At 39.3% G+C, this 13,328-nt stretch overlaps 1 protein-coding gene across 4 annotated transcripts in view; it reads right to left on the reverse strand.

Moving 5' to 3' along the window:
* The window catches only part of PLXNB2 (plexin B2), a 252,661-nt gene that overhangs the window by 62,582 nt on the left and 176,751 nt on the right, over positions 1–13,328 (reverse strand). For all 4 annotated transcript variants that reach the window (XM_068996091.1, XM_068996111.1, XM_068996101.1 and 1 more), the window contains 6 exons: positions 9,706–9,806; positions 7,441–7,567; positions 5,848–5,998; positions 3,191–3,305; positions 2,415–2,517; positions 1,847–1,948 (listed from right to left, as the gene is read on the reverse strand). In XM_068996091.1, coding sequence (XP_068852192.1) covers positions 1,847–1,948; positions 2,415–2,517; positions 3,191–3,305; positions 5,848–5,998; positions 7,441–7,567; positions 9,706–9,806 — 699 coding nt within the window. The remainder of the gene's footprint in view (positions 1–1,846; positions 1,949–2,414; positions 2,518–3,190; positions 3,306–5,847; positions 5,999–7,440; positions 7,568–9,705; positions 9,807–13,328) is intronic.

The following is a 13,328-nucleotide window of genomic DNA, read 5'->3' on the forward strand; positions in this document are numbered from 1 at the left end:
CATGACAGACGTGACATTTTCACATGGCTCTCACCCAAGAAAAATTACTCTGACATCATTTGACACTTACTGCTCTCCAGCATCTTTCCAGTTTTGGGACTATGCATTCAGCTTGACTTCTTACAGTGACTTGAACTCGTAAGCCTTCCCAGTTCCAAGTTAAATAAATACATTCTGTAGCAAACCGTTAAACATTGCTACCCATGACAAAGCATTCAATCCACAGGATGTGTCTTTGCATTTGTTAAATGCAATTGATATCTCACAGAATTAAAAAAACCCAGCAGCCTTATTTCCATTCTCTTTTTGTTACTAGTAGTTCAGAAAGATTAAAGTGCTTATTCATAGAATGATAAACTAGATGACGGAGTGTTTGCACTCCTGATGCTGTTTCTCCTTGGAGGACAAGGGTCCACTGGAAGTCAAATTCAGCACATCTAGGTTATGCATCTGCCCTGAATTTGTTCTGGAGAGAGAAAGGGCTCTTCCAGTTATATCAAGGGAGCAGGAAATTATTTTCCTCTAGGGCATAAAAAACAGCTCTTCACAATGTTAAACAAAAGAAATACGAGTGTAATTTCTGGAATACTTTCCAATTTTTAGCAAAGAGAGCTGTGGGTTTAGGAGAGGTGTTGTGTGCCCCGTGTTGCACACAGCCAGACATCCTACCAGGGACCAGTTCTGACATCTTGGAGAACACACCAAATTCACCAAATTTGCATTTCATTTTCTGCATATATTTTTAAGGTCTTCAAACAAAAATGTTTATTTTTGAACATATGACTTTTATAGCACAGTTTTTATACATGTCTATAGTAGTGACACACAACATGGTTTTCATACGATTGTAGTGCTTATGGGTTGCTTTTTACACTTCTCTGAATACCCTTTTTACATTGCTACTCTTCAGGCCTGTTGACCCTTTTCCATCCCTTGGCAGGAGTAGAAAAGGTGATAGAAGGAATTGCTTCTAAGCACTACAGTATTCGTTTTGAAAAAGGAAAAAAAATCCCCTCAAAAAACAAGAGCCTTCTTTCCCTTGATAGATGGCCAGTAGTTAAAGAAATCGATGCACTCCCCAGTGCATCTATCATCAATTCACATTTACACAAAGACAACACAGAAACAAAGACTAGAAATGGATAACAATACTTGAACTATCACCTAAAAATGGTTTTTAAACTTCATTTTTATCCAGCTAACAATAACATTTTATGCATTGTCTAGGCTATAAAGCAATTAAGACCCTGGGGTCTATCTGACTTCTTAGAGGCTTTGTAATTTTTTTTCTGGGAGCGAGTACTAAGAAAGAGAAGCCTTTACTGTGGTTGAGAAAACACCTGATCTTCTGGTTTGATGATCACACACACACAAAAGCAAAAGATTATTTTATCCAAGCTAAGAAATATTTAATGTCGGAGTGCCTTTTTGTGTTTGAAAGGTGAAAACTGAATTAAGCCTACAGAGTGATGTCATTCTAGAGACAGCAACAAAACCCACCAAATATTTAATTAGAAAAAGATGTGAAACATTCACAGTTCCTACATCCCCTCTCATTTCATTACATGAAAAATAATTGTCCACTGTTTTAATAGGTCCACCTTACATTCTTTAAAATGCCCCCTCCATTTTAGTAGTTAGAGTATTTTCTCCAGCTCTGATTCTCTCTTGGTGATGACTCTACCACAGTAACCAATATTATATGAAACTTGAATGTATAGCTCTTTTCTTTCTTTAAATTACAAGCAGGATCTCCAAGGCACATGAACTAATGCTTTAGTTTAGGGGTGTGGATGCAGTTTAAGAGGCATTCAAATGACAGCTAGCTTTGAATGAATCTGCTTACCCGATAATAATCTAGATGTTTTCCCTCAAAATACACAGTTGTTTGGTACTCCATAGGTATTATTGGAGGGTTAGGGTCTAGAAACTGTGGGCATTCTCCTTCCTGGGGAGAGAAACATTTCATATGTTATTACAAATAAAAACTCTTATCACAACAAGCTCCAATGGCCTTTGGACAATAGAATGATTGTTCTGAAGAACTTCATGCTTAAAATACAGTGACAGATTTGATTACACCCTTTCAAATTAGACATGCTAAAAATGACTGCAGCGTATGTCAAAGCTGTGGGTGATTATCTCTCCCTGCCTTGAAATCTCGTTCCTCCCATTGAAGCAAAATAGTAAAAGGAACAGAAATATCCTTTCACGAGTCTCACTGCCCCTCGTCAATCACACCCTTAAATTCCCACCCCCGCACTGTCACAAAAAAAAAACCACCTTACACTTCTGGAGTTAACTTTAGAATCATTTTCAAATCTCTGATTCAACCAACTGATATGAGAGATACAGCAAACAAAATATTGAAGTGTTCTAATAAAAAACCTAATAACCTTATTTTTAAACATTACCATATTTTGTTTTATCACATCCTGTACTGAAGAGGACTCTTCACAGATATGTCTCTTCCAGTCCCACTGGCAATTCCATCTATTGCTTGCACAGGAATAGCATCTACAAATATAACATGGTAGTCATGACAAATTGTCAGGCTTTTCCCCCACTAACAAGAAAAGTAAATTAAATTCCATATTTATTCATGGAGGGTAGAGCAGTCTGTTATAGTGTCCTTAGTATATTAAGCTGAAAACTTGGTAAGAGCAATTCAAGAACCCCATAAACCTATTTTATCCCTTAAATAAATATTTGAGCGAGGATCAGAAAACCATAGCATTTGCAAAAACTTTGAGATCAAGCCTGAGAGGACTAGAAGTGATTTTGATCAACCTACATAGGTAAGGATGAACAAAGGGTTTGGAGTGGCTGCACCTGCCCTATTTGAATGCTCTGCAACCCAAAGCACCATACTACTATCATTACAGGGAACAAGTAGGCACACAGATGTCCATGTTCCTCACCTGCAGACACATTAGCAGCTACAGAAATGGCAACACAATGAACTGGCCTTAATGATATGTGCCATGAATATTCCATGTTTTATGTTGTGGGCTCACCAGGTGTCCTTCAACCATTTTTAAACTCCATTAAAATGTAAGAAAAAGGACTCAGACACTGGCAAATTTTGAGTGCCAAAGTCTTAATTATGAAATGATTGAGTAATTCAGGTGCCAGTTACCTAACATACCAAGCTACAGGATCTAAACACTTAAGAAGCTGAAATACTTACGGCTGATTTTCAATAAGATTCATTGCTTCTTCACAGTCATAAAAAGGGTAAGTATATGATGCAAAAAAAATCTTGTTCTTTTCAAAGGTTAACTGAAGTGGAACTGAAACATGATCTATCACAAAAGAAAAAAAAATATCCAAGTGGTTGTTGAATTCTTCAGCTCTTGAGCTGAATGATACAATGATAACAGTTTTATTATTTTACAGGACATAAGCAAATATTTAACTATACTGTTGACACTTTGGATCTCATGACTTTAAGTCTGTAAATTCTGTTTTGTCTTTTTAAGCTTTACAAGATTTTCCAGAACATGGTTCTCAGAAGAAAAGCAAAGAGAGAAAATAGGGAAGAAGCAAAATTAAAGAATAGCTTTGTTTTATGGAAGTGTTTTTCAGTGGTGCTATCATCATGCTAGAATTTTAAAGAGTCTAGAAGAACAAGGAAAACCGAGTAAGGACATAATTGAACACAGATGAAAACTGGCACAAGAACAGTCATTTTAAATAAAACATTTTCTTAAATATGAATATGTCTGCATGTAAAATTACTTCTTTCATTTGTGAATTAAAAATGTTGTCATGAGAATTCAAGCAAGTGATCTTTGTGGTTAATGTCCAGCAGTGCTTGCAATATTGTAACCACAGGCACTTGTGAGCTTCAGTTTGCCATACACGATTTCTCCACAAATGTACTTCTTGTCTGGATTATTACTAAAGAGTGAAACTGTTTGAAATACCTTTTGCAAAAATCATTAAGCCCTTATGACAAGCTATTTCACAAGCTATTGAGCAATTTCAAACTCTGCTTTCCTTGAACAGGTTCTTGGACAACCATCAGCTGCTTGGCTGGAAGTTACCTCTGCCTGCACTGGGTCCCCTTGAATATTCCAGACTCATAGGAATGACAGGGGATTTCCTAACAACAGGACTGAGAAAAGGCATCCTTCCTAGAAATCCCCTTTGGAACCAACCAACCACAACCAAAGCAATCCAGACTTTTCCAACATCAACAGGGCTTCCTAACATCTTAACAGTAACTGGATGGCTCAGGACTTTTTGTCACATGCTGCCAGGAACAAACAAATACCATGCCTACAAATATCTTAAGGGCAGGTGTCAAAAGGATGGGAGCAGACTCTGTTCAGACAGAAAAGGAGCAATGGCAACAAACTGAGACAAACAGGAGGGTCTACCTGAATAGGAAGACAAACATCTTTGCTTTGAGGGTGACAGAGCACTGGAACAGGCTGCCCAGAGAGGTTGTGAAGCCTCCTTCTCTGGAGACATTCAAAACCCACCTGGACGTGATGCTGTGCAACCTGCTCTAGGTGAACCTGCTCTAGCAGGAGGGTTACACTAGGCAATCTCCCCAGGTCCCTTATGACCCTAGAAATTCTGTGGTTCTGTGAATGCTTGTAGCTGCCAGCCTTCTGCTGGTGTCTGCTGAGTTTCTGAGCACCCTAATATTACTTTTGAACATTCTTTCAGATGTGCAACCAATTCAGAGAGTCATATTATTTCTAGATGTCTTGCTCACTCTAATGCCTTCTCTGACAGGCTTCTAGTCTTACATTTCATGCTGGATGACATCAAGATATCATGTTTATCAACCCCATTGTTTTATGTCCTGATTTACAAAATATTTAGGGAATATGAATTGGCCCTAAATAACAGAGTGCTGCTTTAACACTTAGAAGAATCTGATACCATGACATACTCCAGCTAGTGTAAAACTCAATAATAAGACTTTAATATAATTACTCTCCTTGCAACTAAAATTAGATTTCTACCTGTTTCAGCATTAAGAGAATTGAAATTTATCTTAAAAAGTGATTCCAAGTACCACTCTGACAGTTCATGACTGCTATGATACATATAAAAGACTTATCCTCAGGGGTATGTCTGCAAGCTGTAAGAGCACATGCTTTTTGCTTGTTATTTCTCTTCAGATTTTTAGACTTGATACATAATAAACAGTTTTGTGTAACGAGTTTCATTCCATGTGTTTATGCATCAAGATTGTATGAGTTAAAGCATGAACAAAGCACCATCTAGGAAATTGCACAGAATTATGGCTGGCAACAGACCTTGGTCCTATAATCACTGGTTCAGAACAATGATGCAGTCTTTAATTATATGATCAAGTATTTTTCCACCAGGCTTACTGCTGCAGAAGTTGGAGGACACACAGAAGAAGAGGCAAAAGGCTGTATGATAGAAAGGATAGCCTTGTGACATGAACCAGAAAAAAAGCCACTGAAGCTGACTGGAGAAAAACTAAGAAGTCAGACAAACTCCTTCACAGTTGAAGCAGATATAAGAGAGTCAAATCAGAAAGCTTAGGCTTAGATTAGAGTAACTGGGTTTTGTTTGTTTGGGACACAGAATAACACCTCTCTGGCTCCATGTTTATGTGTCTACCAAGCTACTCTTTCAGGTTCCCAGCAGGAACACTGGGAATGCCACAGCTTGTAAATATACCAACAGCAAAAGTTTGAGCAGTCTGACAGTTCAGCAGCAGACTATTTGGGGAAAGTGACTGGAAGAGGAAAAAAATCCCACCTGGTATCAACCTCATATAAGAGCATCACATTAGAAACAGCAGTCTACATTCTTTTCTCTTATTATCCATGTAGGGTAGCAATATTTGTTTACCTTGATGTTTTGGTGTTGGAGGAATTACATCAGGTGGATCACAGATAATAACCCCTTCTTTCAACTGAGCAGAATGCACTGTTTCTCCAAATGTACAGCAAACCTTGTCACTCTCAGTCAAAACTGGCAGTGGACTTACAGTCAGCTCCACCTGGAAACAAAATTTTGAAAGGGTAAAATATTTGGAAGAAATGAGCCAAGGCCCAGTAAGACATGGAGACTTTGCATTTCAAAGGTGATATTTTAGCTAGCATCACAGAACATAGCTCTCCTTTTCAATTTTTATTTCTTCCCATCTGGTAATCTTTTCTTCTTAAACCTCTACCAATTTTTCCAGGCTGGATCTTTGTTGAATTAGACTGATACAAAAACCTCTTGTCCTGTCAATGCATTAGATCAGAACAAAATTGTCTGTACAGATACACCCAAACCCTTTTATTCTTGTCCTCAGCATCCAGTTTAGCAACAGTAAACAGAGTGGTTAACACTTAAACCCTGAAAAAATTAATTAATATTAACCTTAGGTGTTATTAGTGAATAATGAAAACAGAGCTGGATAGGCTGGAAATGGTGGAGTTTGAAAGGGATGAATAGAAAAGTGGCTTCCTCAAGACTCCATGTAAATGCAAAAAATCCAATGCTGAAAAAGGATTTCTGAGCGGTGGTGAGATCTTAACCTCCTCAGAGAAAGAAAGTATTTGAGAAACTAAAAGCAAAATAAGATGGAAAAACTTAACAAAAAAAGAGAGAACAATTGAAATGAAATTTGGAATGCTGTCCTTGACTTAATGTTTCAAATATGTTAATTATACAGTTTAACTTTTTCCATTTTGTATTGCCAGTAGAAAAGAAAATGATCCCTTTCTCATTGAAACCAGTTACACTCTACTAATATTTTTATTCAACATAGAAATGACCATAACACAATGCTGTTTACATAATTTAGAAATGGAATTGAAGTGACTTGAAAGAAAGTTTCTTTATTTCTGATTAGGAGGAATTAAAAGCCATTTTACTGATTTTACTTGCTGAACACCCCTGGGAAGCACTCAGTCTGCACTGGCATGATCCATTTGGAATTAGAGCAAGTTATGACACCCTGGTCACACTACAAAAACTCAGTTTTGTTGCCACAGTCGTTTTGCATGCTGAATTTACCTTCTCCACGTACCCAGACAGACTTCGCTGTGTAGGCAAATCCACTGCGGATTTTAAAGCAACAGCTTATGGCTTCAGTGCTTACTAAAGTTCATGCTCAAGTAAGCTGAAAGGGCAGCATGAAATCTCCCCTACTTATTACTTTTTATGGGTTATACAACACTGTGTAACACTTCCATAATATTCAGATAAGTGTAAGTGCTTTATCATCCATACCAGTGCATCACTTTGGTTTACAGCGGTCAAAAACATGAACTCAACCTGCAAGAACAGCAGGCAAGAAAGAGCACTATGAGAAATGACAGACCCTGAGATACCAAAATACTCTCCTCTTCCTGGTCTCCACTGTGCATAAAGAAATGCAGATATTCATCTTTCTGGTAGTCACATCAATGTGCTAAAAGAATATTTAAGGAAAGCATTTTCCTGTTATACCTTAGCAGGAGCTCTGCGACTCATATTTAGAGGGTCTGCACTAATGATAGTCACACATGTGCCACTTGGACTCCACAGCCAGTGGTTCTCCTTATCAGCTGCTCCACAGTCTGCCTTCTTTGTGCACCTGCAACAAAAAAAGGAACAAAACCCAAAGCAACATTATAGCTGGCCTCTGCTTTCTCTGAACTATGCAACAATTTCATGAATAGAGATGGAAATTACAACACAAGATGACTACAAATTTGCTTTAGTATTTACTAGTGGGGTTGCTATTAGAGAATTTTTAACAGAACAAGTGGTGTAATTGCTACTGATGGTTTGACATGCCCAAAGCAAGTGCCTATACTATTTTGGACAGCACCTTGAATTAGACAACCCAGATCTATACAGAGGCAGTGATAGCACAGGAACCATTGGGCAGTGGAGCCATCTGAAATCAAGCTTATAATCTTCACTGCAATATATAACAACATCCTGAATGAGAGGGCACAGACTGGCTTTTTTCTGCAGGTCAAATGGCAGACACCTGTGTATTGCCACTGATAAGACACAACACTTGGGACAGCAAAATGCAACGGAGAAGTATTGCTGGGGGCCTACAAGCTTGTGGGGAACTTCTGTGTAACCCCAGCACTAGAAATGTTATTTCATAGGGAGTGTTTTTATTAATTCCTGCCACTATTTAAGATCTCTCCCTGCCAAGGCACTGTTACAATTATGGGAAGACAAGAGCAGTTGCGCAGCCTCACAAAAAACACCGGGAGATTTTCCCAGCTCAAGTACAGGAAGAAATGCTGCAGTACAGAAGCTGCATATGTGGCTACGAAAGCTTGTTGAAGGGGGACAATCTCATGTGTATTCTTTCCATTCTGTGCAAAGTTTAAGAGAAAATGCTGTAGGATCTCTGGCTGCTGTAGCAGAAAGTAGACTATTAACTCATCAGGGACTTTAACACAGTGCAGTGGTTGCACAGCTCTGTCAAACCTCCTTTAAACAAATCATTTACATACGGAGTCTACCTTCGCATAACATATCCCTAAATACACTACTAAGTGCTGTGTGTTGTCATGAGACAGAACTGAAACTTAGAAATGAAACACTTTTTTCTCCCCACTGGAAATAAATACTAGCAAATGTGAAAATTCATGTTTGCCTGTTCTCAGAAACCATTAATATTTTGAGATAGTGAGGTCAGTGGTCATATCAGAAACCTGAAGGGAAATCTAAGGAAAATTGCCTTTTTTATGATATATGCCAAGGCGTTCAACTCCTGGCAGCCCAGGAGGAGTTTGAGGTTACATTCCAGATTCTCAGGTTTCACCCACAGCAACTGAAATCCCAGGCTGAAAGAGTTACAGTATATTACATAAACCTGCACACACCACATAAGTTTCTCTGCAGTGCTCCATATTATGCTACATCAGGCTGATAGGTAACCTAATGCGATAGTTCACATTTTCAGGCAGGAAACTAGAAGCCTGAAATTCATCTGCATATTATAATTAAACAGCCCCTTTGTTCCAACAGCAAGAAGTTAGAATCACGAATTCCCAACCACTCATGCCAAGGGGTTAATTAACTTAGTAGTCAAAAAAGAGAACTGCAGGACTGCTCTTCCCTCTCGGCACTCCAATCAATGCAGAGTGTAAAGAAGAGACATTCCAGGGCTGTTCAGTGCTGTCCTAGTTTACATGTGCTTGAATATTCATTCAGTGAACCTCTGCAGATAGTCAGCAAAATGTCACTTTCTGCTCTCCTACAGGTAGGTGAGGGCTTCCTATAGCTACATGTCTTGATAGAGGATGTTTATATAAAACCAGCACTTGAGCTATACACTCTATGTTAGAGATAGAATGGTTTTTTCTTTTATGTTCTTTTTTACACTTTCCTGATGCACTTAAAATATATGCTATAGTTTCTAAAATTGAAATAGGGAGCATTTTTTTTATTTTCTGGGAGAACATGTGACTGTATAGTTCATAGAGTGATAAAATATACAGTTAGAATATGTAAAATCATTCTCAGTACCAGCAGAAAAGTATATATTTTCCCAAACTAATCAAATCTGAAGAAGTCAATGGGGACATTTTTGTGTGCACAGAATATTGATATCAATGTCTGTGTGATAAAATTAAATGATGATCAGGAGCGCAAGGCTGAGTATGAAGAGCTGGGATCACCACGGCAAGCAGTCACCCCCAGCACATGACCAGACCTGAGCAGTTGCGCTGCCTGCACCCCAGCACACCCAGCAGCACTCACCTGCCCTCCCTCACACACCAGCCACAGTACGGATCCCTCGCCTGGGCACACTTCTCACAGTCCGAGTATTTGTGGCAGTCCTGCACAGGCAATCGGTACACCTGGAAAACCAAAAGCAAGGCAAGCTAACAACTGAAGAAGGCACAAGGAGATGGAAATGCACAAGGACATTGAAAGAGTGTGGACTTAGCTGTACAGTGTCATTGCCTGTGGCAGCAGAAGACTTGGTGCTGTATTATCATACTCAGAGCTCAGCCTGATTTTAACAAAATATGTATAAAACCAGTCTGTTCTTTTTCCCCTTAACAAAGTCTAAATTCACACACTTTTTCCTGCTTTTTCCCCACTCCAGTATTATCTAACCTGTCTTCAAAGTAATGTAGGACATTGTTATAATTGAGAATTATGAACAAGTCTTACAAAAATCGAGCTTTTTAGTTCCTCCAGTTATATTACTTGTGGAAATCTGCACCTCAGGACAGAAACTGCATCAATGATGCTCTGAATTCAAGAAACAGCTACTGCAGGATGGATACTTTCAAAAGGCTAACTTGGTACTAGCTAGACCATTTTTTAAACAGAATATTCTCCCCTCCCTATCACTACCATGGAGGTGAAATTGTTTGGAAATGCACTTCCAGCCAGAAGGCATTTCAGAAAGTCTGCAAGAGTGAGAGAGCCAGGGTGCTTTGGGTTACTGCACTTCTCCAGGCATAACCTTTCACCATGGAATACATTCACAAAATAAAATGGAAACAATTATGACAGGAAGCAGCAGGGAAAGGAACATCATCAGTTCTCATGTCTCATTCCCCCAGTAAATATACAGCTTCTGTTTTTGATTTCCTTTGGTTCGGAGAATAAACAGCTTTTTCTTTGGCGCACACAAAGAAGAGCCATTCCTTTTAGCTATGCTGCAGCAATGATGCAAGAGGAAAACAGGACATACATCTTCCACTTTATGACTATGTTTTACTTTTAAACAGCACAAAAAGTGTAGAAACAGTAACTCTGAGATGTAGGCCTTCTTCTGGTCTCATTTCAAACAATTGCAGGTACAAAGCTACTTTGACAGTCTGAGTTTGACCTTTTCTTCATATTCGGAGAGTTAAAGAAAATTACTCAGTTAAGGAAAACATCAATGTTGTGCAATTTTCTTGCTTTTATTAATACAAGGTTTTACCTTTTCAGCATTCTCTTCTTTTTAGCTAACTGAAGCTGAGTTACTGGCACTCTGTCACTAACTGGTACCCATAAGTAATTTAATATCCAGTGAATGACTTTTTTTTTTAATGACAAAATATTTCTTTCACAATACTGGCAGGCATAAACAAGCCCTAGAGATTGCCGTCTCTGCAAGTTTTGTGTGATCTTAATGACAAAAAAACCAAAACCAAAACCAAACCCAAAAAACCAGCTCCTTTAACAGCCAATTTCAAAATGCAAAGGAACTCATTTTAGAGCTTTTCTAGTTGGCACTCTAAATCAAAAAGTGTTAAAAACTAAAACAAGCAAACAAGCTTGATCATGGTAAGTGACTGCCACAGTGGTCTGCTTTCCTCCCAGTATGGTAAGAACCTTAAGGAATCTGGGATCCTGCCAGTGATGTGCACTTGTAATGAACCAGCATGAGCAGCACAGGGGTGCTAAGCTCCTTTCCAAGTCCCACAAGAAGGTGCAAGGGGTTTCTCCTGCTCTCTGTCCAAGCTTTGGGAGCAGATGGGACTGATTGAAAGCATTTGCTCAAAACCCCCCACTGCTGTTGGCACCACAGCAGAAGCTGGGAGAAAAGAGGGGAGAAAGGTGAAACAGGAAAGGAAGAGCTTGATTCTCACTTTGGATCTTAACATCTGGATTGTTCTTCTCTGTGCTTCTCTTGATCTGATTTCTTTTTAAAGAAGCTATCATCTACCACATTAGCACTTTCACTTTGTTCAAGTGCTTACAGAGCCCAAGCAATTAATTTCTAAATGCTGAGGCAGTCTGTATCTGTCAGGTAGCTCAGCAGCATGCATGCCTATCAGTGCAGCCAGCTGTCCTTTATTGTTTACCTTTAACCATTTAAATGCACAAATCAGGGTTCTGATATCTCTATTCTCACAACCCACAGCCATGCCTAACCCAGAAGTACGTTTCATCATTTATTCTTCTCCCCTCACTTATGTCATTTTGTTTCTCCCAGCTCCGAAGGCCTCCATTCTCCTCCTGTCTATCTTCTTCTAAAAGTGGGTGGGACTGCTCACTGTAATTAACTCCTGGAGATGACAGTAATGTAATGCCATTACAGAGCTCCCAACTTTAGCTATTCATATTTAAGCTAAACAGGTTTTGTAAAAGAAAACTATTATTCACATTATTCAGGAACTGCAATGTCTATGAGAGCTACTTGGAAGAGATTTAAGTAAAATCCTTTCTTCAGCAGAAATTTGCTGCATTCTAAATTTAAATGCTTTGTAGTGATTGAATGATTTTTTTTTGCAGGTTTTCTCTGAAAAAAAGTTGTCTGTCATCTTTCTAAATTCTACCATTTCAAGCTGACTGTCACCAGAAAGCTTGTCTTCCTTCAAGGTTGCTGCTATCCCTTACACTGCTCAGCAGGATACACAGTAGCCTGGTAGGGACCTCAGGGCTTTTACATAATGTGCCAACTTGTCAAATGGGGTGCCAGGCCACCCAGAGTTTTGTGGACAATGTGGAAGCTTGGAGTTGTGTTCCAAATCTGAACAGAAGCCAAATGAGAATTATCAACGATTCAAAAAAAAAAAAAGTAACCTCTCTCTCTCATGGTCATATTATTAAATGCTTTATCAGTTGTTTTTCTGGCATTTTTTCCAATGTTGTTTCTAGCCTAAAAACCTTCAGCTAGACTATAACATTCCTGCGGCAGGAATTTATATTAATCCTTTTATAAAATAGTCAGAAGACATTCTTCTTGCACTGTTTTTCCAAATACTCTCCTTTCACAGCCCACTCATTCTCCCTGTGTTACTGGTGTGGAGCATTTCCGATGTTGCATTCCATGTCACTGGCAGGGTTGCAGATGGTCACAGCCTGTCACCCACCTTGTCCTGGAGAGCTGCTGAACCAAGTGTTTGAGGGTGGCAGCTCCAGCCTCCACAAAGAAAAGTGTCAGAAGAGGGTTACCCCGGGGATGGAGGAGAAATCTGGCATCTCTCTCCTTTCCTACTTGCTTTTTTTCCTCTCTTTTTTTACAGACCCCCATTGTGCTTTCACCTCACAGCAAAAAGAAGGGGAACCTAGAAGAGACTGCCTGTGCCTGTCCTAGTGAAGTTGGACTTTTCCTGCTGCAATCAGTTCTAGCAGAATCTTGAATGAAAATGTTTCTCAAATATGTAATTCTCTCCAGTGCTGCTTAGTTTTTGACAGTAAGACCCAGAAAAACAACTGGTGGCTTTACAGATGTGTCAGTGCAAGTATGTCAGCCACCAGCATTCTGAGTCCCAAAGTGCCCTTGAAAAGAACTGATGGCAGCTACCCACCAGTACCCCACACACCCCACACTGAGCACTAGGGCAGCCTGATCCTGAGGCATGCTGGTGCCAAACATTTCCACTTCATCCCTCTCACAGACCCTGTGTGACAGCTCCAGAGGGGAACTCACT

Source organism: Aphelocoma coerulescens, chromosome 1A (assembly GCF_041296385.1).
Source record: "Aphelocoma coerulescens isolate FSJ_1873_10779 chromosome 1A, UR_Acoe_1.0, whole genome shotgun sequence".
NCBI classification, from domain to species: Eukaryota; Metazoa; Chordata; class Aves; order Passeriformes; family Corvidae; genus Aphelocoma; species Aphelocoma coerulescens.